The sequence below is a fragment of the Bufo bufo genome, chromosome 1, assembly GCF_905171765.1.
Source record: "Bufo bufo chromosome 1, aBufBuf1.1, whole genome shotgun sequence".
Taxonomy (NCBI): Eukaryota; Metazoa; Chordata; class Amphibia; order Anura; family Bufonidae; genus Bufo; species Bufo bufo.
The window spans coordinates 50,674,902-50,698,433 of NC_053389.1; the positions used below are offsets into that span (position 1 = coordinate 50,674,902).

A 23,532-nucleotide genomic window follows, 5' to 3' on the forward strand; every position below is an offset into this window, starting at 1 on the left:
GGCCCCTTGCATATGAGCGTGTCCGGATTAGGGCTCATGCACACGACAGTATGGCTTTTTGCGGTCCGTTTTTTACGGATCCGTTGTTCCGTTTTTTGTTTCCGTTGTGTTTCCGTTTCCTTTCCATTTTTCCGTTCCGTTTTTCTGTATGCCATATACAGTATACAGTAATTACATAGAAAAAATTGGGCAGGGCATAACATTTTCAATAGATGGTTCAGCAAAAACGGAACGGATACAGAAGACATACGGATGCATTTCCGTATGTGTTCCGTTTTTTTTGCGGACCCATTGACTTGAATGGAGCCAAGCACCGTGATTTGCGGACAAGAATAGGACATGTTCTATCTTTTCACGGTACGGAAATACTGAAACGGAGACACTTCAGTATTTTTTGCTGAACCATTAAAATGAATGGTTCAGTATATGTTCCGCATACTGAACTCAAAAAACGTCCAGTATACTGAACGCAAAATACTGTCGTTTGCATGAGCCCTTAGGTGCGGATGCGTTCAGTGATAACTGCTCGGTTTCGTAACCAAGTACATTCAGTTTTGTTTGCTATCGCGTTCAGTTGATCAGTTTTTATCGCCTGTTTTTATCGCGCGGGTGCAATGCGATTTAATGCGTTTTGCACGCGCGTGATAAAAAACTGAATGTTTACAAGCAACATCTCTTAGCAGCCATCTGTGAAAAACGCATCCCATTCGCACTTGCTTTCGGATGCGATTTTCACGCAGCCCCATTCACTTCTATGGGGCCAGCTTTGCGTAAAAATCGCAGAATATAAAACATGCTGCGATTTTTCACGCAACGCACAAGTGATGTGTGAAAACCAACGCTCATGTACACAGACCCATTTAAATTAATGGGTCCGGATTCCGTGCGTGTGCAATGCGTTCGCATCACGCATTGCACCCGCGCTGAATACTTGTAGTGTACGGGAGCTGTAATGCCCGTCACTACAGAAGGGTCACTTGTGTGCTGTCGTTTCCCCTTATTTATGGGGAGGTTGGTATGAGTCATCTGCATAAAATGTAATGTAATGTAATGCTATGTACTTCCCTGTTACTGTAAAATGTGCATGTACAGGCCTGCTAGGGGTGTCATTCCAGCTCTTAGTCACTAGAGGGAGCTAGGGAGCCCTAGTTTATATAAGGCCCAGTCAGGGTAAGGAGAGGCAGTCTAGAGTTAAAGAGTTGGAGTTGGAGATTAGACTATGTCTGAGTCAAGTCCAGGCCTGAAGCCTGCAGACCAGGAGAGGGTATTGCAGTCCCTGTAACCGGGTTCCAGATCCAAGGAGAAGGTTCCCCTCCTGAGTTTATATATGCAGAAGCAGGAACACCACAGTTAACCAGCCTGAGGAAACTGAGAGAGACAGAGGCAAGTCCAGAAAAGCAAGAGGTACTAAAGACAACAGAGGAGGTACTTGATAATTATAAAACCAAGGATATACGCCAGAGCTAGGGCATCGGACCTTGGAGAAGAGTTTCTATGTTCCAGGATCAGTCAGGAATAGAGTGCAAGCCGCCTGTACTGCAAGTCCTGTGTTGAACACTCTGAAGTCACCTTGCTATATATATTGCCTGCATCAAATGTACTGCAACCAACTGTCTATAAAGGAACTGCGCTTCCATCTATGTCCATGTATGATGACTAGTAAAGTTTGAGTTCTGTTTTATCATCACGTGGTTCCTCAGTTATTCCTGCTATCAGCAAACGGCGTGCCACCGTTTAATTGGCACTGGCGTCACGAACATTACTTATCATCACCTGCCCTTGCAGAGAGTCAGCTGTCTCAGGTTAGTGTCACAATTGCACTACAACACCCAGGAACATTTTTAAACCTAACTTGAGTACGCTGCAACCTCTCTTTTGGCGTCACGAACAGGATACGCACGCTTTCTAGTGCAAGAAGCGTGAACTTTGTGCCTTATACAGTTGCCCTGTGACCAAAGTGACAAATTGCCTGCTTATTTAAAGTGGACTTTGTGGACTGAAAAACATACCAAAAGTGTCCCTAAAACCTCCAAAAAGCGCTGTGCAGTGTTGCGCTAACAAGAGGAAAGAAATCGCCACATCGGAGTGTGGTTTTATGGACTTTTTACCAGCCTGCTTGCTGTCAGTGAATAGACAGCGGTTTTTGCTAAAGATGGCCGCTGAGCTTGCTGAAATTACTGCTGCGTCATCTTCATCCCGAAAAGGCGGGAAAAGTTGGCGCCTTTTTGCTGAAAAAGCGGGAAAAAGTTCAAGGTCAGGCGCCATCGCCCGTCTGGACATTTGCATGTCTGCCAGCATGGACTCCGCCTTCCAGATACTGGAATACCTGGGGGGCGGCCACCCAGTGCAATGGGAGGATCTGGCTGAACTTGTTGGCGCCACCCTGTCGCTCTCCAGAGAAGGATCGAGCATGTTGGAGAGTGAGGACTGCTTTGCTGCGACGTCCGCGCTTGAGTTACCAAAAATGACGGATATCGGTGTAGAGCCAGAGGACGCTCCACCGGCCTACTCTCCGGGACCGGAGAGACCCGCCTGCCCGCCACCGAGGAAAGAAACAGAGCCCTGCTATGGCTCTTGGAGAGACTTTTTTCAGCCCTCTTTCAAGTGGTCCGCGTTAATGGCAGAGATTCGGGAGGCCGCTATAAAGAGGAATACCAAAACTAAAATATATTATGAAGAGCTAACCAAGACGATTCACGAGCGGCACACGAATACCCAACCCCGCCTGGAAAGGAGGAAGGGGTTGGTGGTGTCCTTTGACAAGACCCGTGGCTACGGGTTCATACAAGACTACCTAACTGGCAGAGACTTATACGTTAACAGGAGATCTGTCAAGAGAGATTACCTCCCTTCATATCAGCATAGCCTCCGCCAAGGAGAGGAGGTGGAGTTCACCCCTGCCGAGAGTCTGCGAGGCCCATATGCAACTGCCGTGACCCGTCCCAAGAGGGAACCGGAGGACTGGGAGGCAGAAGAGGACTATTCTGGCTGCGAGCGGGAACCTGAACGCTCTCCAGAACAACCAGCCCATCACGCGTTCCAGGAGCGGGGCTCTTTCATTGGTCCTAATGTATTCTGGCAGCCAACCGTGTTGGAGAAATGGGTGAGTCCCTATCCGTCCCCCGAGCTGCCTCGCCGGGAGAAGACCATCCAAGACCTGGAAAATCTCAAAGGACTCCGCGTTACCCTGGAGAATATCCGGAAGGGTAGGAGACCCGATGCGCCACCGGAGCCTGCAGCGGCCGCGTCTGATGCATCCTACACTGTACCTGCGCCGGCGGCGCCAGCAGAAGACAGCAACTCTGACACTGAAAGTATAGGTGACCAGATCGTTCGGCTGGAGGAGAAGTTGCGGGAGCTGCGCAAGATTGCCACCGCCAGGATCCAGACGCCGCCTGAGAAGGACGAGGTAAGGGTGCCTGTCGCCACCCGTAAACCACCTTCTGCTAACATTGCTCTGTCAAGGTCCCAAAGAAGACCTGCTAATCCTGTGACTTGCTGCACAGAGCCCACCGGACCGCTTGCGGCGGCGGTATCAAGTCCACCGCAACCTACAATCATTATGCCTGGACCGGTACGGTCCACCAGTGTATTTACCCCTAGGCCTATGGGGCCAATTCCTATTAGGGGTCCCTTCACTTTGCAGCTGCCCCCTGACACTGTGATGTGGGCACATCCTCCTGTAGAGGACTACTACAGGCCATATTTGCCAGCAGAGCCGGGTGATTATGACAGGCCCTTTTGAATTAGCCTGCTGGGCCTTTGATTTATTTTGCCAAGAGATGATTTTGAAAATTTAACTCTTCCAGGACAGGAGTCCTATGTTTCTGGTCCTTTGTTGCTGCTGCCAGTTTATCCACGGCTCAGTGGTAGGTGTCACCCACTGAAATAATAAAGTCAGCAAAGCCAAGTTTGTTTCCAGGACCTCCTGCCTGCTTCTGCTATCCCACGCCAAGTTGTGCCTGTTCCGTTATTGCACCTTTTACCCTTAACCCCCTTTTCAGGTTGATCAGGGATATTACTGCACTTGTTTTTAGCTGTCATTTTTATTGTGCAACTGGATTCCAAGGATATGTGCCCAGTGATAGACTCAAAAGTACCTGAGCCTCTGAGATCTTTGTTTTTAAGGAAATGTGCCCAGAGATGGACTCCACCGCACGAGAGCCTCTGTGAATTATACAAAGTAACCTGGGTACGGACTCATATTTGTTCTTTGAGCCTCCAAGAACTTTTATACTGTTTTATCTTTCATGCTGTTCTATTAAGGACAATTTGCACATATGGACTATCCTGGTAATAATGTTACGCTGTGCCAGGTCAGCGCCCCAGTTCCATTCACTATCCTGAGAGAAGAGAACGACGCCCCTTGTCACCACACTTCACCTTTGCCAATTGGACCTGATATGAATGACATATATGTATGCCTGCATGTGTTTTTTTTCTGTTTCAGGTAAAGATTCCAGTTGGGCGGGCCCTGATGGAGTACGAGGTCGTACTCAGCTTAAAGCAGCGGGGTATGTAGTGTACGGGAGCTGTAATGCCCGTCACTACAGAAGGGTCACTTGTGTGCTGTCGTTTCCCCTTATTTATGGGGAGGTTGGTATGAGTCATCTGCATAAAATATAATGTAATGTAATGCTATGTACTTCCCTGTTACTGTAAAATGTGCATGTACAGGCCTGCTAGGGGTGTCATTCCAGCTCTTAGTCACTAGAGGGAGCTAGGGAGCCCTAGTTTATATAAGGCCCAGTCAGGGTAAGGAGAGGCAGTCTAGAGTTAAAGAGTTGGAGTTGGAGATTAGACTATGTCTGAGTCAAGTCCAGGCCTGAAGCCTGCAGACCAGGAGAGGGTATTGCAGTCCCTGTAACCGGGTTCCAGATCCAAGGAGAAGGTTCCCCTCCTGAGTTTATATATGCAGAAGCAGGAACACCACAGTTAACCAGCCTGAGGAAACTGAGAGAGACAGAGGCAAGTCCAGAAAAGCAAGAGGTACTAAAGACAACAGAGGAGGTACTTGATAATTATAAAACCAAGGATATACGCCAGAGCTAGGGCATCGGACCTTGGAGAAGAGTTTCTATGTTCCAGGATCAGTCAGGAATAGAGTGCAAGCTGCCTGTACTGCAAGTCCTGTGTTTAACACTCTGAAGTCACCTTGCTATACATATATTGCCTGCATCAACTGTACTGCAACCAATTGTCTGCGAAGGAACTGCGCTTCCATCTATGTCCATGTATGATGACTAGTAAAGTTTGAGTTCTGTTTTATCATCACGTGGTTCCTCAGTTATTCCTGCTATCAGCAAACGGCGTGCCACCGTTTAATTGGCACTGGCGTCACGAACATTACTTATCATCACCTGCCCTTGCAGAGAGTCAGCTGTCTCAGGTTAGTGTCACAATTGCACTACAACACCCAGGAACATTTTTAAACCTAACTTGAGTACGCTGCATACTCACTCGTGTGAAAGGGGCCTTAGGGTTCATGCCCACAAACGTATTTTGTTTCCGTGTTCATTCTGTTTTTTCTGCAGCCCGTATGCGGAACCATTCACTTCAATGTGTCCGCAAAAAAAAACAGAAATGACTCTGTGTGCATTCTGTTTCTGTATGTCCATTCCGCTAAAAAATAGCACATGTCCTATTATTGTCCGCATTACGGAGAAGGATAGGACTGTTCTATTAGGGGCCAGCTGTTCCGTTCCGCAAAATACGAAATGCACATGGAGGTCATCTGTATTTTTTGCGGACCGCAAAATACGTATGGTCGTGTTCATGAGCCCTTAGGATATGACCAGGCAGCGCGGTTGTGATATGGCAGCGCTGCGGTCCGGTACAGTGCGGTTGTACGAGCTGTAGTGGGTTCTAGTTAAACTGACTAGAGCAGCATTGTTCAGTAGGTCTGCATTGTTAATGGCCGCACAACACCTGCAATACTGCGCAGCCTTTAACAATGCAGGCCGACTAAACAGTGCCGTCCTAATTAGTTTAATTAGAGCCCGCTGCAGTTCCTACGACTGTGTGGTGGCCACATCACAACAGCGACGCGACCACGCCGTGTGTTTATATCCTTAGACCTATGGATCTCCACGATGCAGCATCCCCAGCCGTTATGTGCAAGCTGTCCAGGCCACAATTGCTTGAATTCGTCTTAATGGGGGTCATTTACAAAGACTGGATTTTTACACCACTTTTTGTTTCTCCCCTGAGCTGCCGGATGATTCATGTAATTTAGGATGTACTCACATGACTACATGTGTTTTGCGGTCCGCAAAAAATAAGAATGACGTCCGTGTTGCATTCGTTTTTTTTTTTGTGGACCCATTATAACAATGCCTATTCTTGTCCGCAGAACGGACAAGCATAGGACACGTTCTACCTTTTTTTTTTTGCGGGAACCACGGAACAAACATACAGATTGAAAGGAATGGATCCGCATCCAATCCGCAAAAAAATGCAGTTCAGATGTGGACCAAAAATACGGTCGCGTGAATGGGGCCTTTCCTTAATTTAGGCGCACCTCCAGCAGTCTGTGCGCCAGAAGTAAAAACTACTCCGGCACCTGACTGCAGTCGTTTTTTGCCAACATTTACTTTTCTGGGCATAAATGTTAGTAAATATGTTGTAGCCGATGTCCCGGCCCCCGCCAGAGGCGAGGATGGAATAAGAATGCCCTTGCGACAAAATATTGTCGCATTTAAAAAGTCGCAAAAAAGAGTTCTGCAACTATTTTTTTACCCAAAAAACTAGCGTAAAGTGTTCGTAAATGCCCCCAATTACTTCAGTTTGTCTCTCTGCAGATCCAGGCGGCTTTCTTATGTGTGTGAGGCCTCCTGACTTTTCCCAGCAGCAGATCTCAAGGAAATGTAGGGTCTGGCAGTGGATTTCAGTATGCCCAATGATTTTATTCTCAGGGGAAATAAGCCATGGACAGACGTGTCCAGCAGCAGCTCGCGCCCTTTTCTCCCTAGTGAGGACACGTGCACTCTTGGCATCAAGACTGTGAAAGTGTTAAATGTAGGGGGTTATCCAGGGCAGTTGTGGGTGATCTCAGCTTCTGTGGATGGATACGGCGGATCCTTTATGAGTCTGTTTATACATTTGGATCCGTTCTGTTTCTGATATTTTTTTTTTTTACTAGATACAGTAAAGAAGGCCGCCGCACAATTCAGAGCGTCAAAGAGCAACGCAATCCTGACGGTAAGACCGAACCCAGCTGTGAGGTATCGGGAGCCTGGTGAGGTTTTGAAGGTTTAGGCCTCATACCTCAGAGGCGCAGACCGTTGCACACGGGTCCTGAGTAGAGGAGTAAATGTGCAGCATGTAGGATCCTCAGTTACTCAGCTCAGAAATCCGCCTGACTCAGCTCCGTCCGGGTGAATTTCCCACACAACATTCCAGAGACGCGGGAACAGCCTGAGGGCGCCCTCCCTGCCAACGCCTTTTGAGCCTGATACAGCACTTCACTGCCAGGGCGAGTGCCCAACCATCCTCTATAAGTAGTACCCCCATCATCCTTGTCAATGCAAAATAACCCATCATCTTCACCTGTATATAAATTTAATGGCCAATCATTCTCACCGATCTAGAACACTCCACCATCGGCAGCTAGAAACATATGATATCCACATCATCATCAGTTTATGAAAGATAATACCCCCATCATTGTCCACAAACTATAATATCCATATTATCTTCACCCCCATCATCCTTACAGATATGTAATACCCCTATCATCCTCACCAATATACTGTATAGTCCCATCGTCCTTATGGATATGTAACAGATAGTACCCCATTGTTGTCAGAATATATTATAAAATACCCTCATCATCCTCAGTGATATATAACGTAATACTACATCATTGTCACCTATATGACATAATACCCCCATCAGTGATATGTAATAAATAATACCCCCATCATCCTTATCCATATGATATATAGCAGGTAATGCCCCCATCATCCTCACTGATATATAACTGCCATATGTCATTGCTGAGCCTTCTCTTAGGGTATAATGTGCCTGGAGGTGTCTGAGTGTAATAGGATTTATGGGCCACACAGATCTCCCTGCTGCCGCAATAGAGCCAGACCCCAGAGCTTATGCTGATGGGGACAGTATTTTGTGATGGACTGTGTATTTGGCTCTGTTGGGGTGGTATAATGTGCCGCAATATGGTATTGCTGGCCCTGACTTCCATCAATTTGGACCGACAACAAAACGGGGCTACTTTTAGTACTTTTTCCAGGGCCACTTTTAGTTCCCAGTCCGCCCCTGAAAGAGGCTGTCCCACAAAAATATTCTGCAGTGGATCTGAATTATTTTGTAAATGCATGTAATTAAACATTTATTATAGGCACTGAGATACCTGCTGTTTGTTCTTTATTATTATTTCTCTCTCCATATTGCTGAGGTAGTCGCACATGCTCAGTTCCATCCTTCAACTGCCTCCTGAGATGTGATAGGGAGAGAGCTGGAGCAGAAGGGACACACCCACCCAGCTGTGATAGGGAAAGAGCTGCAGCAGAAAGGACACACCCACCCAGCTGTGATAGGGAAAGAGCTGCAGCAGAAAGGACACACCCACCCAGTTGTGATAGGGAGCGCTGCAGCAGAAAGGACACACTCACCCAGCTGTGATAGGGAGAGCTGCAGCAGAAGGGACACACCCACCCAGCTGTGATAGGGAGAGCTGCAGCAGAAGGGACACACCCACCCAGCTGTGATAGGGGAAGAGCTGCAGCAGAAAGGACCCCCCCAGCTGTGATAAGGAAAGAGCTGCAGCAAAAAGGACACATCCTCAGCTGCGATAGGGAGAGAGCTGCAGCAGAAAGGACACATACTGAGCTGTGATAGGGAGAAGGCTGCAACAGAAAGAACACATAACCTGAGCTGTAATAGAAGAGAGCTGCAGCAGGAAGGACACATACTCTGAGATGCAATAGGGAGAAAGCTGCAGCAGAAAGGACACGCCCCCCCCCCCCCCCGATCTGTGATATAGAGAGACCTGCAGCAGACAGGATGCTCCCCCTGAGTAAGGACACACCCATTAATAAATACACCGTGATGGGAACAGAGCAAAACGCATTAAAATATGTCCCTAACGCTTCTTAAATTGCAGCATTTCCTACTACGCAGCTAACAATGCGGCACTTTTCCGGCGCAGAGCCGTTCATACATTACCCCCTATAAACTGGATATCTGTCCTCAGATATTTTTTCTTCTTGTCACATTTGGTTCATGAATAATTCTAACACTTAAGTACGGCACATTGAGACAACTGTTGGCGCGTTTCGAGCCAAATTCTAGGCAGAATCATGTTAGTAAATGCAGGCAGAAAAACTGGTAAATATTCTGGTAAGTTCATTTAGCAGAAGTTGAGGTGACGTATTGTGACCGCTTTGCGCGTCGTCTCTCCCGCATCCTACTCCCCAATGTGTCGGGTCTATTGTACGTATTTATGACCGCAGTGAGGATCTCTCGGCGCGCTGATTTCTTAGCTGAGTCCTCGCTCCAGTCCTCTTGTTTGTATGGCGTTGCTTTTTGTTCGCCTCACATCTGTGTTTTGTCGCCGTCTCCCCCCTCCCGGCGGTGTCGTATATCCAGTCTGCCTCTTGCTGCATCACCATTTCCTGCGGTGTGAGGTCAGAATCCTCGCAGGTTGATAATTTGCGCCAGATGTTATACCCGTCAGGAGAAATTAAGTCTGGCGCCCGGAAAGAGGCAGGGAGCGCGGTGTGAGGGGCAGTCACCCCCTGTGTTGTATGTGTATATATAGCATTATGGTGGGATGTAACCTGCGGGCTCTGCCATGACATGCCGCACAGCCGTCCTCTCCCCAGAGATGGATCCAGTTTCTGGTAACGGTCCCTTAACCCCTTCAGCTCGAGGTAGTTACTCGGGATGGCGGCGCATTATAAGGGGCAGAGGAGGCGCAGAAATGGTTAATGTAACAAATCACTCATTTCCTCTGCTGGATTCCTGGCTGATTACTGAGCCCCAGCTCTTGTTTTTCTTTTCTTTTTTTGCTTGAAAAGGAAAAAAAATTCTTGTTCCCAGATGTGAGACGAGAAACAGGATCTTTAGAGAAGGGGAATACTTATAGCGAGAATGTAGGTCCAGCAGCTGCTTCATGTGCATTACACAGGCACACGCTCGTAGTGTGTTCTGTGCCAGGTATGGAGATCTATGTATCTCAGAGCGTATGTTATGTATTGTCTGACCTCCCACCACTATTCCCAGCGACGTCTCCACAACCACTACCCCAGGAGACTCGCCTGTAGGTCAGATACTGAGATTCTTTTGTATGTGACTCCAGGTAGCAGCTTAGATATTGCATTGCATTAGATATCGTTTGGATTCAGCCGAGCATCTAATGTGTATGGGGCTCCCCCGGTCATGGACGCCAGTGACCAAATCGGTCACTGCCCGATCCTTTTGCTCTTAGGAGATAAGTGGTGTCTGGCAGCAGCTTCTCTCCCGTCCCCATTCCCTACATATGCATGCTCATCAAAGCCAAGCATGCATATGTATGGGAGGATCAGGAGAAGTAGCTGTCTGCTAAGCGTTTGGCCCACACTATAGATTTGTATAACGTCAAGCTTAGATACAGCCGCTCAGAAGACAGTATCACACATGAGTGGTTTAGACACAGCACTGTATAACACATGAGAGGCGCACACTTTTGATAGCATGCTGCTCACTAGGACAGCCTTTTCAGCTGACTTCCCCCAGCTCGGCCGAGCATGCATGTGTTCTCAATAGGGAGAATGGAGTAAGCTGCTGACAGACTCTTCTGGTGGTGGAAGAAGGATCAGGCAGGTTGAATCCTCACTCTTTGATCCTTATCCCACTAATCTGCCGTCCGTTGTACATGGTTCGGTTTGGCCAACGTGCATCTAATGGATATAGCCAGCTGGTCACACATGATAGGCTTAGATACAGCGGGTCAGCAGCCAGTATCTCAGGGATAGGATTACATACACATACTTGACAACAGTCACCGTTTTTGCCAGGACAGTTTAATGTCCCGATTTTGAGTTGTTTTTTTTTTACATGTTGGTAAGTACGGATACAGCAGCTCAGTAGACAGTACCTAACATGATGGGCTTAGATACAGCAGCTCAGCAGACAGTATCACACATGATGGGCTTAGATACAGCAGCTCAGCAGACAGTATCACACATGATGGGCTTAGAAACTGCAGCTTAGCAGGCATTATCATACATGATGGGCTTAGATACAGCAGCTCAGTAGACAGTATCACAAACGATGAGCTTAGAAACTGCAGCTCAGTAGACTGTATCACACATGATGTGCCTAGATACTGCAGCTACTCAGTAGACAGTATCACACATGATAGGATTAGATACAGCTGCTCAGTAGACAGTATCACACATGATGGGCTTAGAAACTGTAGCTCAGTAGACAGTATCACACGATAGGATTAGATACAGCTGCTCAGTAGACAGTATCACACATGATGGGCTTAGATACGGCAGCTCAGTAGACAGTATTACACACCAGGAGCTTGGATACAGCAGCCAATTTATTTACACATGTTTTTGGTTGGCACAACTGGGAAGGCTGGAGCCAGGACGCAACACGGGCTGTCAGATCGCTCACTCTCCTGGTGTGACCTACGGCTTGTTCGAGTCGACGGTCTGTAGAAGAAAAGGCATGGGTCGCACACCACCCGCCATTCATCTACTGCTTCTTTTATAAATAGCTCCATGGAAGCACTTCATATAAGTTTTGATGAAAATGCATAGGCCCAGTCACCACGTCAAGGTGGACCTTTTTGAATGGGTCCCTACTCTCATTTGCAGCCGCACCTGTAGGCTTGACATGGCCTATGCATTTTTATCAAATCGTATACGAAGTGCGTCATAGGACAAGTAAGTTTAATATAGACCCGTGGCTTTTTACCTACAGAGTGACATACCTGTTAGAGTTGACCTTAGTGATGACAGTGCAGCAAAGTGTGAGCGCCACCTATAGATGTGCACAGGGTACTGCACAGAATGGATTTGCAGTGTTTGTAAGATCACATAACACGATCCCAAATCCTATAGACAAATAACTATCTCCACTAAATACGCTTAAAAATAATAATAATAATAATAAAAAAAACATTCCTAAATGCCGAACACTATCGGGGTGAGTGCCCTGGGTCCAGCGCTCATCCAGTCCTCTGGAAATACAACTTTCTGATAGCCTTTGCACTTCCTTTACTCACCTTGTTCAGTGAATGGGAACAGGATTGACTAGTCTGGATACAACTGTAACAAACCCTCAGCTGTAAGAACTGTTAGGTCTGTACAGGTTTACAGACTTTGAATGTAAACCACAATGTTCCTATTCACTGAGAGCAAGCAGAGATTTTAATAACGGTGACAAATCTAAATAAGTCTATCAGAAAGTTGCAAAAGTTTTCATGATGCACTGATTTGTGTTTGATTTATCTTTGCACTGCAGGCACCCGTGATCTGGATTCAGAGACATGCAAAGTCCGTGGGTTCCTGCTCTATAAATGCAGATGATCCAGGGGGTATGAGTTCTCCATCATCGTTCCTTCACCCTCCACTATGGGACTGCGGGGTCAGTGCCTTTCACGGTCATGGTGCTTTCATAAACAGTCATTATAAGAAATTCCAGGATATGATCCGTCTCATCCCTCCAGGGCGGTCTCTGTCTTAGGTTTTCTAGGCATTGGACTGTGTCTGGAGGTCGATAATCTGGCTGAATAATCCTAGACAGAAGATAAAAGGGTGGAAAATAATACAGAATACGGGAACAAGGGCCATAAAAAATTGTGTGTGTCTGTGTGCTGCCATCTAGGGTCTGCACAGGGAATTACAACCAAAGTAATGACAGCAGTATGGCGGGTTCACACAGAGAGCTTTTACAGTTTTTGGTGCTATTTTTATTTGTAGTAGTGGCGTTTGCACCTTTAGGCGATAGGCACAAGGTGCACATTTTGTGTGGAAAATCCACAGTGTAGTATGGTGCCAGTGTGGGCAGCAGGGTGGCTCAGCGGTTAGCACTGGGGTCCTACGTTCGAATCTGATCAAGGACAACATCTGTATGGAGTTTGTATGTTCTCCCCACGTTTGCCTGGGTTTCCTCCGGGTTCTCCGGTTTCCTCCCACACACTGATGGGGAACTTAGATTGTGAGCCCCATTGGGGACAGTGAGTGATGATAATGTCTGTAAAGCGCTGCGAAATATGTCAGCGCTATATAAGTGCATAAAATAATAAAAGCTAAGCAGATGAGAGTTTCAAAATCTCCTACACACGGTGCAGAGATTTTCCACGTGGATTTTTGAAATCCGCAGCATGTCAATTGTTCAGGCGTATTTTCAGTGCAGAGTCAACCCTTTGCAATGCAAACAGTGGGATCTGGGGCAAAACCACATCGAAATCCGCATAGAAAATCCTTAACCCGGTTGTCCCATAAACAATATTCTGCAGTTTTCAAACCAGCACCTGGGTCTGAATACTTTTGTAATTGCATGTAATTAAAAATGTTGCATGGCCACTAAGTTATTCAATAAAATGTATCTGTATAGCGCCACCTGCTGTTGTTGTTTTTTTTTTTCTTATTTCTTTGCCCGGCTCACTGAGATGGTCGCACATGCTCAGTTTCATCAACTGCCTCCTGAGTTGTGATGGGGAAAGAGCTGCAGCAGAATGGTGCCGTCCGCTGAGCTGAGGCAGAAAATACACTCCCCTTGAGCTGGCAGCTTGATATAAATCTATGGGGAGATCTCTGGATCCATGTGAGGTACAGGGCTGGTTCCAGCTTTGTTAGGAAGGTATTGTCATGTACTATATGACGTCTGTCATGGGATAACCCCTTTAAGTAATACATCTGGGTTTTGGTGTGAAAACACAGCAGAATCTGCACAAAAATCCACGTGCATGCATGTGTAATGTGTGTTGGCATTTTTCGTGTCATGGTGTTGTGTTTTTTTACCAATGATTTTTCTCCATAGAGATCTAACGTAGAAGTGACATTATATAGGCTTACATAGTTTCAAACACTAGGCATACGAAAAACACTATTATAAAACACACTATAGGGACAAAAACTCCTCAAAAAGAAAAAGAAAAACAGGACCAAAATTATGCATGAAGGAGCCTGCAAACTGCTCTTCACCAAAGGAGGCGCTAACGCTAACTGGATGTCCACTATGGTGCAGAGGGGAACCACAGCAGGGCAGTAGTCCCATGTAAAGATCTTACATGGGGCGTATAACTCTGCCCCTGACATCCATTAGTGCCCTGGCAGGGGGAATTCATCAGCTGGCGTAGTCATCCATAATTGATCTCTCACCTCCTCTCTGCAGATGTCCAGCATGACCCCGGCATGGACCAGGCACCACAGCTCTCCGACCAGCGAGATGAAGATGTGTAAAATGTCTGACCATCTCCCCACTGTCATCATCAGGATCAGGAGGCCCCCCATGCGAACAAACACTGTCTGATATGCCATCTGCTCCGTGGGGTTCTGGTGCTGCTCCTCTGCCAGACAAACACAGCACAGGTATGAACCCAACACATATAAAAGCATTTTCCCATAAGAATCCACCCTGCTTTCCCGGACTCACCCGAGTTATACAGCATTAGGGCTCATGCACACAGCCCTAATTTCTGTCCACATTTAATACGCATTTCTGCAGATCAGATGTGGACCCATTCATTTCAATGGGGCCGCCCAAGATGCGGAAAGCACACCGTGTGCTGTCTGCATCCACATGTCCATTCCGCGGCCCTCGAAAAAAGATAGAACATGTCCTTTTCTTGTCCGTTTTGCGAACAAGGATAGGACATTTCTACAGAATTTTAAAAATAAGTGACGGCATGCACACGTGCGGATTCGTGATTTGTGGACTGCATAACACGGCCGTGTGCATGAGGCCTTACAGGGATAGGAGACATTTATCACATTTATTGTTTAGTACAGTAGGAAAGCTGTGAAACAATCCCTATAGGAGCTGTAATGACAGTTATATTGCTTGTCACCCAGCTCCTATTTTAAGGGACTGTCCAATTATTGATGGGAGGTTGGCAACCCTCCTATGACATCAGATTGGGGTGCGATCATGGCAGTCCTTACCTTGCATATAGATCACCAGCAGTGTGTAGCAGATGGTCAGTGGCGTCCAAAATCTCACAGCCTCTGCCGTGCTGAGGAAATCCCGGTTAATCACGGCCACGGCTGCCAGATCCGATACGAAGAATGCCACTTTCAGTGCCCGGCACAGCCCAGTAGGGATGTCGTGCCAGCAGGCCAGCAAAGACAGGCAAACCCCACAGTAACGTTTGCTGCTGTGCAGCTGGTACATAACTGCCACATGTCGGCACATCCTGCTCGTCTGCCACACAATCAGCCCCGATAGGCCCACCGCCAGTAGAAGGTTCCATGTTCGGTGAGGGGCCCCTTCATGCAGGTAATCCAGGCTGCAAGTTACTCCGCATCCCAATGAGAACTGGCAGAGGAGGAACAGCTGGGAACTCTGGATGCCCTGCGGAGACAAATAAAACATTATGAGTTACAGTATGACATACTCCAGTCACCTCCAGAGCTGCATACGTAATCCTACTGTAAGATTTAACTATATTGCCATCATAAGGCAACTGGAGTAGGAGGACAGAACGTGGCAGCTGGAACTGGCCAGCACAGAAGGGCAGGTTTTGGGGAGGTATTGTGTGCTTCCAGGGCACTGTGGTATTTGGCTCTGCTGAGGTGGTATAATGTGCCACAATATGCCTTCCTGCCTTCTGTCATATTGGGCCTCACTACCACACAGGGCCACGTTTATTTTTTTCCAGGGCCAATTTAGGTTCCCAGTCTACTCCTGGCAATGCAAAATCTGCCAGTCACGGAATGTCTTGTGTGGACATACTAATGGTATGTTCACACAGTTGTATTAGCCCATTGAATGTTTAGGGCGCCTTCTCACGCTGCAGATTTTATTGCGGACATTTCCGTGACTGAAAATAGGTTCCATTCACCTGAATGGGGCTTGCAGAAATCCATGTGCTTGCCGCCCCATTTAAATGAATGGAACTGATGATCAGTCGCGGAAATTTCTGCAACAAAATCTGCAGCGTGTGAAGGCTCCCTTAGACACGGAATCCACACCTGTGTTTCAAGGTTTCTTTTAGTGGTTCTTTCCCTTTGATTACTTGTAATGTAGTATATTATTGGTAACAGGTACCTGGCCACATTCCTATGGTCTAAACTAGGGATGAGCAAACGGAAAACCCCAAGAAATTAAATAAAAATGCATTTGAAAATACAGTATATTGAATTTTGATGTTGTTTTACTATAAATTCTGTGATCGGGAATAAAATAGGCTTGACAATGCTTTGGTGCATAGAGCTGAGCTCTTTGTTACGTAGCTAGAGGTTCTCTAGCTTCCTGGTCCCCCCAGTGTGTGGTCTGCAGTGAGCAGTACACATGTTCGGTTGCTTTGGTTTGGACTAGGGATGAGCGAATCGACTTCAGATGAAACATCCAAAGTCGATTTGCATAATACTTCGTTTGAATACTGTACGAAGCGAGCGCTCCGTACAGTATTAGAATGCTTTGGCTCCTATGAGCCGAAGTTATTACTTCGAGAAGTCTCTCGAGACTTCGCGTAATACCTTCATAAATTGATTTCTACTGTAAAAAAAAAAAAAAAAACTTTTTCCGAAATTGGGTTTGGTTCCAAGTGGTATTATCCGAAGTCTCGCTCCGTACAGTATTCAAACAAAGTATTATGCAAATCGACTTTGGATGTTTCATCTGAAGTCAATTCGCTCATCCCTAGTCCAAACCAAAGCAACTGAACATGTGTACTGCTCACTGCAGACCACACACTGGGGGGACCAGGAAGCTAGAGAACCTCTAGCTACGTAACAAAGAGCTCAGCTCTATGCACCTAAGCATTGTCAAGCCTATTTTATTCCCGATCACAGAATTTATAGTAAAACAAAATCTAAATTCAATATACTGTATTTTATTTATTTATTTATTTTTTTGGTTTTCCGGCTTGCCTTTGATTTCAGTGGAAATTTCCATACAAAGTCTGCACCAACAATGAACTTTTTTTCCTACACATACAAAAATCGCACCATGTAAACTACGGCACGGATTTTTCTCTGAAAGCAATGGGAGTGGATTCAATGTGGCTTTTGGTGCCTAAGGACTCATGCACACGAACGTATTTATTGTCCGCATCCGAGCCGCATTTTTTGCGGGGTTGGATGCGGACCCATTCACTTGAATAGGGCTGCAAAAGATGCAAACAGCACACTGTGTACTGTCTGCATGCGTTTGTCCGTTCCGTTGCATCTGCAAAAATATAGGACATGTCCTATTCTTGTCCGCATTATGTTCTGTTCTGCAAAATGCGGAATGCACACGGCCGGTATCCGAGTTTTGCGGATACACAATTTGCGGACCACAAAACACCTGTTGTTTGCATGAGCCCTAAGGCCTCCTGCACACTACCGTACGTATTTTGCAGTCCACAAAAAACGGATCCGCAAAAAATACAGATGACGTCCGTGTGCATTCCATATTTTGCGGAACGGAACAGCCGGCCCCTAATACAACATTCCTATCCTTGTCTGTAATGCGGACAATAATAGGACATGTTCTATTTTTTTGCGAAGCGGAAATACGGAAACGGAATGCACAACGGAATGAGTAGCTTCAGTTTTTTTTGCTGACCCATTGAAATGAATGGTACCGCATACAGTCCGCAAAAAAAAACGGAATGGTGTGCATGAGCTCTAAGGCCCCTTTCACACGAGCGTGACGGATGCGTTCAGGGTGCTTTTAGTGAAACTCGCACCATTTTGCAAGCAAGTTCAGTCAGTTTTGTCTGCAATTGCGTTCAGTTTTTTCCACGCGAGTGCAATGTGTTTTGATGCGTTTTTCACGCGCGTGATAAAAAACTGAAGGTTTACAAACAACATCTCCTAGCAACCATCAGTGAAAAACACATCGCATTCGCACTTGCTTCCGGATGCAATGCGTTTTTCATTGAAGCCCCATTCACTTCTATGGGGCCAGGGCTGCGTGAAAAACGCAGAATATAGAACGTGCTGCGTTTTTCACGTAGCGCAGAACTGATGCGTGAAAAAAAAACGCTCATGTACACAGACCCATTGAAATGAATGGGTCAGGGTTCAGTGCGGGTGCTATGCGTTCATGTCACGCATTGCACCCGTGCGGAAAACTCGCTCGTGTGAAAAGGGGCCTAAGGGTGAATTTGCAGATTTGTTGCAGAAATCTCTTAGGCCTGTCTGATTTGCCCGAATGGGGCTTGCAGAAATCCATGTGCTCGCAGCAAAAACAACCCCATTCAGATGAATGGAACCAATTTTTGCATCCCGATTTTCCACGTGCAATTTATAGATGCAATTTACACTTATGGATTATGGATCCAGGTGAATTCCATTTTTTATATGCACATTGTTTTTAAGCGCATAACATTTTTATCAATGCGCCGCATGTTCCAATGGATCCGTATGGGTACCATTTCCATCCCATAGAAGTCAATGGATTGAATTTAAAAACACATCTTCCATGTTTGCATAGTTCACATGTGTTTCCGTATATATCTACAGTGTTACAAAAACAGCAAAAAATATTCTAAAAAAGTGAATTGTTTCAGTCACCAGCTGTGATGTCACATGCAATATGGATGAACGTGACGACATCAACAAACCTTCTGTAGAGACAATATCATGGAGACTGCACGTAGGGAGAACTCCAAAACCACCAGAGCCCCCACCCGGGGCCCCAGCATGGAGTAAATGAACGTGAGGAGCAGGAGATGGAGGAGGTCACGAAACCGAGCCGGGGAGCTGAGTTGTGTCGCCTTCTTCTGTTTCTCGGGGTTACTGCGGGCGAGAAAAAGATGGTGACTATACAGTGTAGGGAGTGCCAGTCAGTGGTCAGTATAGTTAGTTAGTATGTACTGGTTAGTGGTCAGAGTAGTTAGTATTAGGCCTCAGTAATATAGATTAGGGTTAGTATTATGTACAGAGATTCTCTCCTAGAAAGTTAGGGGTATTCCTCAATACATAAAGAGTATATGAGGTACACTGCTCGTTTTCAGGGGTTAGGACCACCCTGCAATCCAGCAGCGGTGGTCGTGCTTGCACACGATTGTAAAAGGCGCTACACTCTGGTGGCCAGGACTGTGAGAGCATCTAGGCACGCATGCGCAGCATCTTCCCCCTCGGTCACCTCATATCTGCTCTGCAGTGGTGGTCGTAATCCCTGGAAACGAGCCGTGTATAATGTGATGGAAAAATGAATCCAGCCAGCAAAGGAAGCAATATGGACAATCACAATACATTAGTAAGTGCCTTATACTAACTGTGTCTAGATGATAAATCCCATTTGCTGAAGTCTTCAGTGTAATTAGCTGTGCATCCTAGTTATCAGTCTCCATCAATGTAGTTAGCAATATACTAGTTAGTAGTTTTCATCAGTAAGTAGTGAATACTAGTTAGCAGTCTCCATTAGTGTGGTTATTCTCCATCAGTGTACTTCGCAATAGGTACTAGTTAGCAGTCTCCATCAATGTAGTTAGTGGTGAGAACTAGTTAGAAGTCTCTGTCAATGTAGTTAGCAGTGGGTACTAGTTAGCAATTTCCATTTGTCTAGTTAGCAGTGAGTACTAGTTACCAATTTCCTTTAGTGTAGTTAGCAGTGAGTACTAGTTAGCAGTCTCCGTCAATGTAGTTAGTGGTAAAAACTAGTTAGAAGTCTCTGTCAATGTAGTTAGCAGTGAGTACTAGTTAGCACTTTCCATTAGTGTAGTTAGCAGTGAGTACTAGTTAGCAATTTCCTTTAGTGTAGTTAGCACTGCAGTGAGTACTAGTTAACAGTCTCCATCAGTGTAGTTAGTGGTGAGAACTAGTTAGAAGTCTCTGTCAATGTAGTTAGCAGTGAGTACTAGTTAGCACTTTCGATTAGTCTAGTTAGCAGTGAGTACTAGTTAGCAGTCTCCATCAATGTAGTTAGTGGTGAGAACTAGTTAGAAGTCTCTGTCAATGTAGTTAGCAGTGGGTACTAGTTAGCAATTTCCATTTTTCTAGTTAGCAGTGAGTACTAGTTACCAATTTCCTTTAGTGTAGTTAGCAGTGAGTACTAGTTAGCAGTCTCCGTTAATGTAGTTAGTGGTGAAAACTAGTTAGAAGTCTCTGTCAATGTAGTTAGCAGTGAGTACTAGTTAGCACTTTCGATTAGTCTAGTTAGCAGTGAGTACTAGTTAGCAGTCTCCGTCAATGTAGTTAGCAGTGAGTACTAGTTTGCAGTCTCCATTAGTGCAGTAAGTACTAGTTAGTGACCTTTCAGTATAGTTACAGGTTAGTTGACCCTCTTACTTCAAACACATGATGTACAGATGAACCTTCATGAAGTTGTACAGAACGGACACGGCGCAGGCCCCGACCAGACCTGAGGGAACAGGAAGAAACAACCTTATGTGAAATATTATACACAGAGGGACACCTCACCCAGATCTCTATTGCATGGCGTTAATATCCCTCTGTGTTCAGGGCACTCATCTCACCTTGTAGGAAGGAGTCCACACTGCCCCACAGGTTCCAGGGCACTCCGGGGAGGAAGGAGACCACATAGTCCAGGAGCCCCATGGTGAGCCTGGGTATGGGAAGGACAGCTGCAGCTCTTCCCTGTCTGCTGTGTGAGAGTAAAGGTCAATCCGAGTCCTGACAACTGATAAACACTGTGCAAAGGGGCAGACATTAACCCCTGCAGGACCAGACTGCTCTGAGGGGCACCGACCAGTGGCCCCCACGTGACTGACAAATGCAGGCTCTCGCTGTAGGAATGGGCAGCTGTAAATATGGCACCAGCTGGTCAACGGAAACTGCCTGACGTGGTCCTGCCAGGTCCTCAGCAGCCATGGTGATTTGCCTTCTTTGCAATTCTGCAGCAAGTCCACATCCAAATACGCATCAAAATCTGCGCGCCTGCCAGAGGCTGGCATAGTTTTTCTCCAGCATGTACGACTGTTTCCAGATGCACATGTTAGTAAATTTGCCGGGGCCCCCAACATGCCCCCTCGCCACCCTTGTCCCACGCAACTGTCAAATACTTTTTGACACCAGCCGTGTTGGTCAAAAAAGGGGACTGTTTTTTCTACTAAAATAGTCGTAAGCCCCTTGATGAAAGACCCCCTTTGCTGGCACTGTATTAGGGCTCATGCACATGAACGTATTTTCTTTCTGTGTCCGTTCCGGTTTTTTTGCGAACCGTATGCGGAACCATTTATTACAATGGGTCCGCAAAAAAAAACGGAAGGTACTCCGTTTGCATTCTGTTTCCGTATGTCCGTATTTCCGTTTCGCAAAAAATAGAACATGTCCTATTATTGTCCGCATTGCGGACAAGGATAGGACTGTTCTATTAGGGGCCAGCTGTTCCTTTCCGAAAAATACGGAATGCACACGGGCGTCATCCGTATTTTTTGAGGACCGCAAAATACATACGGTCTTGTGCATGAGCCCTTATCATGCTTTAATCTTATTGTCTGCAGGTAGCCTTAGGGTAACTGCACATAATGCAGATTTGTATGCAGAAAATCCACATGATATCTGCACCAAAACCGCATAAAAAATGCACATAAATCCAAACTATTTATTGTGGTTTTGGTGCATTATTTGTTGCCGATTTTCTGTTTATGTTAAAGTCCATCTCTCAGCAGTTTGGTACCTATGACACTGGCTGAGCTGTTACATGTGCGCTTGGCAGCTGAAGGCATCTGTGTTGATCCCATGTTCATATGTGGCCACATCGCTGAGAAAAAGTTTAAATAAAATAAAGTTTTAATATATGCAAGTGAGCCTCTAGGAGCAACAAGGGCGTTGCCGTTACACCTAGAGGCTCAGCTCTCTCTGCACTTTATCGACAGGACCAGGCATGATGACGTTTTCACTGACTGGCCCTGTCAATCAAAGTGCAGAGGGTGCGGAGGTTGCAGAGAGAGCAGAGCCTCTAAGTGTAATGGCAACGCTCCCGTTGCTCCTAAAGGCTCATTTGCATATATTAAAACATAATATTTCTCAGTAATGCGGGCACATATGAACACGAGACCAACACAGATGCCTTTAGCTACAAAGCGCACATGTAACAGGTCAGCCAGTGTCATCGGTACAAATCTGCTGACAGATGGACCTTAACAACCCCATTGAAGTCTATAGGAAATATCACTGGGGGAGATTTATCCAAACTGAGCTCCAAAGGAGCTCTGAAAAATGGAAGGTGGAATCTCATTGGTTGCTATAAGCAGCTAAGACAGTTTTCCCTCTGCACCAGTTTTGATAAACCTCCCCCACTATATATAACATTTCTGCATGTAAGAAAAATACGCACCATGTACATGAGATCTGGAAACTCTCATTCACTTTGCCGTTACTGTATTTTATGCTGCTTTTTTATCTGCATGAAAATCCATGTGGAAAAACCGCATGTAATCCATGTGGGTTACCCCGGTAGAAGCTCACTGTAGAGCGGTGAATACATTGGGAGTCATTTAGGGTCCATTCACGTGTCCGTATGTGTTTTGCGGATCCGCAAAACACGAACTTCGGCAATGTGCCTTCCGCATTTTGCGGACCGCACATCACCGGCACTCTCATAGAAAATGCCTTTTCTTGTCCGCAATTGCGGACAAGAATGGGACATGTTCTATTTTTTTGAGGAACAGAAGTGCGGATCCGGAAGTGCGGATGCGGACAGCACATTCCGGCCCCATTGAAAAATGAACGGATGCGGACTCATTTTGCGGACGTGTGAATGGACCCTTGCAAACATCGCTATCCCTGTTTTTTGAGTTGCAAGACCTCTTTAAGCAACTTTTTAAACGCCAGTGCGACAATATTTTATTGCACTGCGTTTTTACATCCTACTCGGCACTTGGGAGTGGCGAGTGCCGGGGCTAGGACATCGGCCCCAGCAAATGGAAGGTGTAAAAGAGGAGTAAAAACTACTCCTGTCAGGAGCTGGGATAGCTTTCACTCCTGGCGCACAGACTGCCCCAGGTGCACCTAATATATGACGAAGTGTGCGAGGGATAATAGGCAAGGGCTACACAGGATCGCTGAGCAGCGGTGATCCCATAGAAAAGAATGGGATCGCCGCGGCAGTTGCATGAAATCCAACACAGCTGGATGTCTTGCTGCTGCCGCGGTGATCCCATTCATTTCTATGGGATCACCGCTGCTCAGCGATCCTGGCCACGACTGTGTAGCCCTCGCCACAGAGACTGGAGTATTATAAATGACCCCCATTTTGTTCCCTTCAAGGCCCCAATACACATTACCATATTGTTGTATGAACCCAGCTTTTTTTGGGCAGGACCGGTTGACAATGTCGTGTGTGGGAAGCTCCTGACTCACCTCCAACAGATGATGTCAGGGGAGAGGATGATCAGTCATATTTTAATGCCCGATCCTTCTGTTCTCACAGGAGATAAGTCACCGCTGGGGT

The 23,532-nt window shown here is 46.3% G+C and overlaps 1 protein-coding gene and 1 long non-coding RNA gene across 2 annotated transcripts; one reads left to right on the forward strand and one right to left on the reverse strand.

The window, feature by feature from the left end:
* Positions 1–8,618: 8,618 nt before the first annotated feature.
* LOC120994666 lies at positions 8,619–12,123 on the forward strand. The gene is made up of 2 exons (XR_005777452.1): positions 8,619–10,950; positions 11,460–12,123. It is a non-coding gene; the product is annotated as an uncharacterized LOC120994666 (long non-coding RNA).
* On the reverse strand, positions 11,404–21,074 carry TMEM82 (transmembrane protein 82). Its single transcript, XM_040423393.1, has 6 exons — positions 20,594–21,074; positions 20,406–20,478; positions 18,737–18,911; positions 15,126–15,534; positions 14,343–14,530; positions 11,404–12,754 (listed from the first exon to the last, which is right to left on the reverse strand). Exons 1-6 carry the CDS (start codon positions 20,673–20,675, stop codon positions 12,674–12,676), a joined length of 1,008 nt encoding a protein of 335 aa, XP_040279327.1. The 5' UTR covers positions 20,676–21,074; the 3' UTR covers positions 11,404–12,673.
* Between the last annotated feature and the right edge of the window lie 2,458 nt (positions 21,075–23,532).

Coding starts and splice junctions, on each gene's coding strand:
- TMEM82 (XM_040423393.1), bottom strand. CDS start 20,675: ATGGGGCTCCTGGACTATGTGGTCTCCTTCCTCCCCGGAGTGCCCTGG. Junction 18,912..20,405: donor CTGTACATCATGTGTTTGAA/GTAAGAGGGTCA, acceptor TCTCGCCCGCAG/TAACCCCGAGAAACAGAAGA. Junction 12,755..14,342: donor TGGACATCTGCAGAGAGGAG/GTGAGAGATCAA, acceptor TCTTCTGTCTAG/GATTATTCAGCCAGATTATC.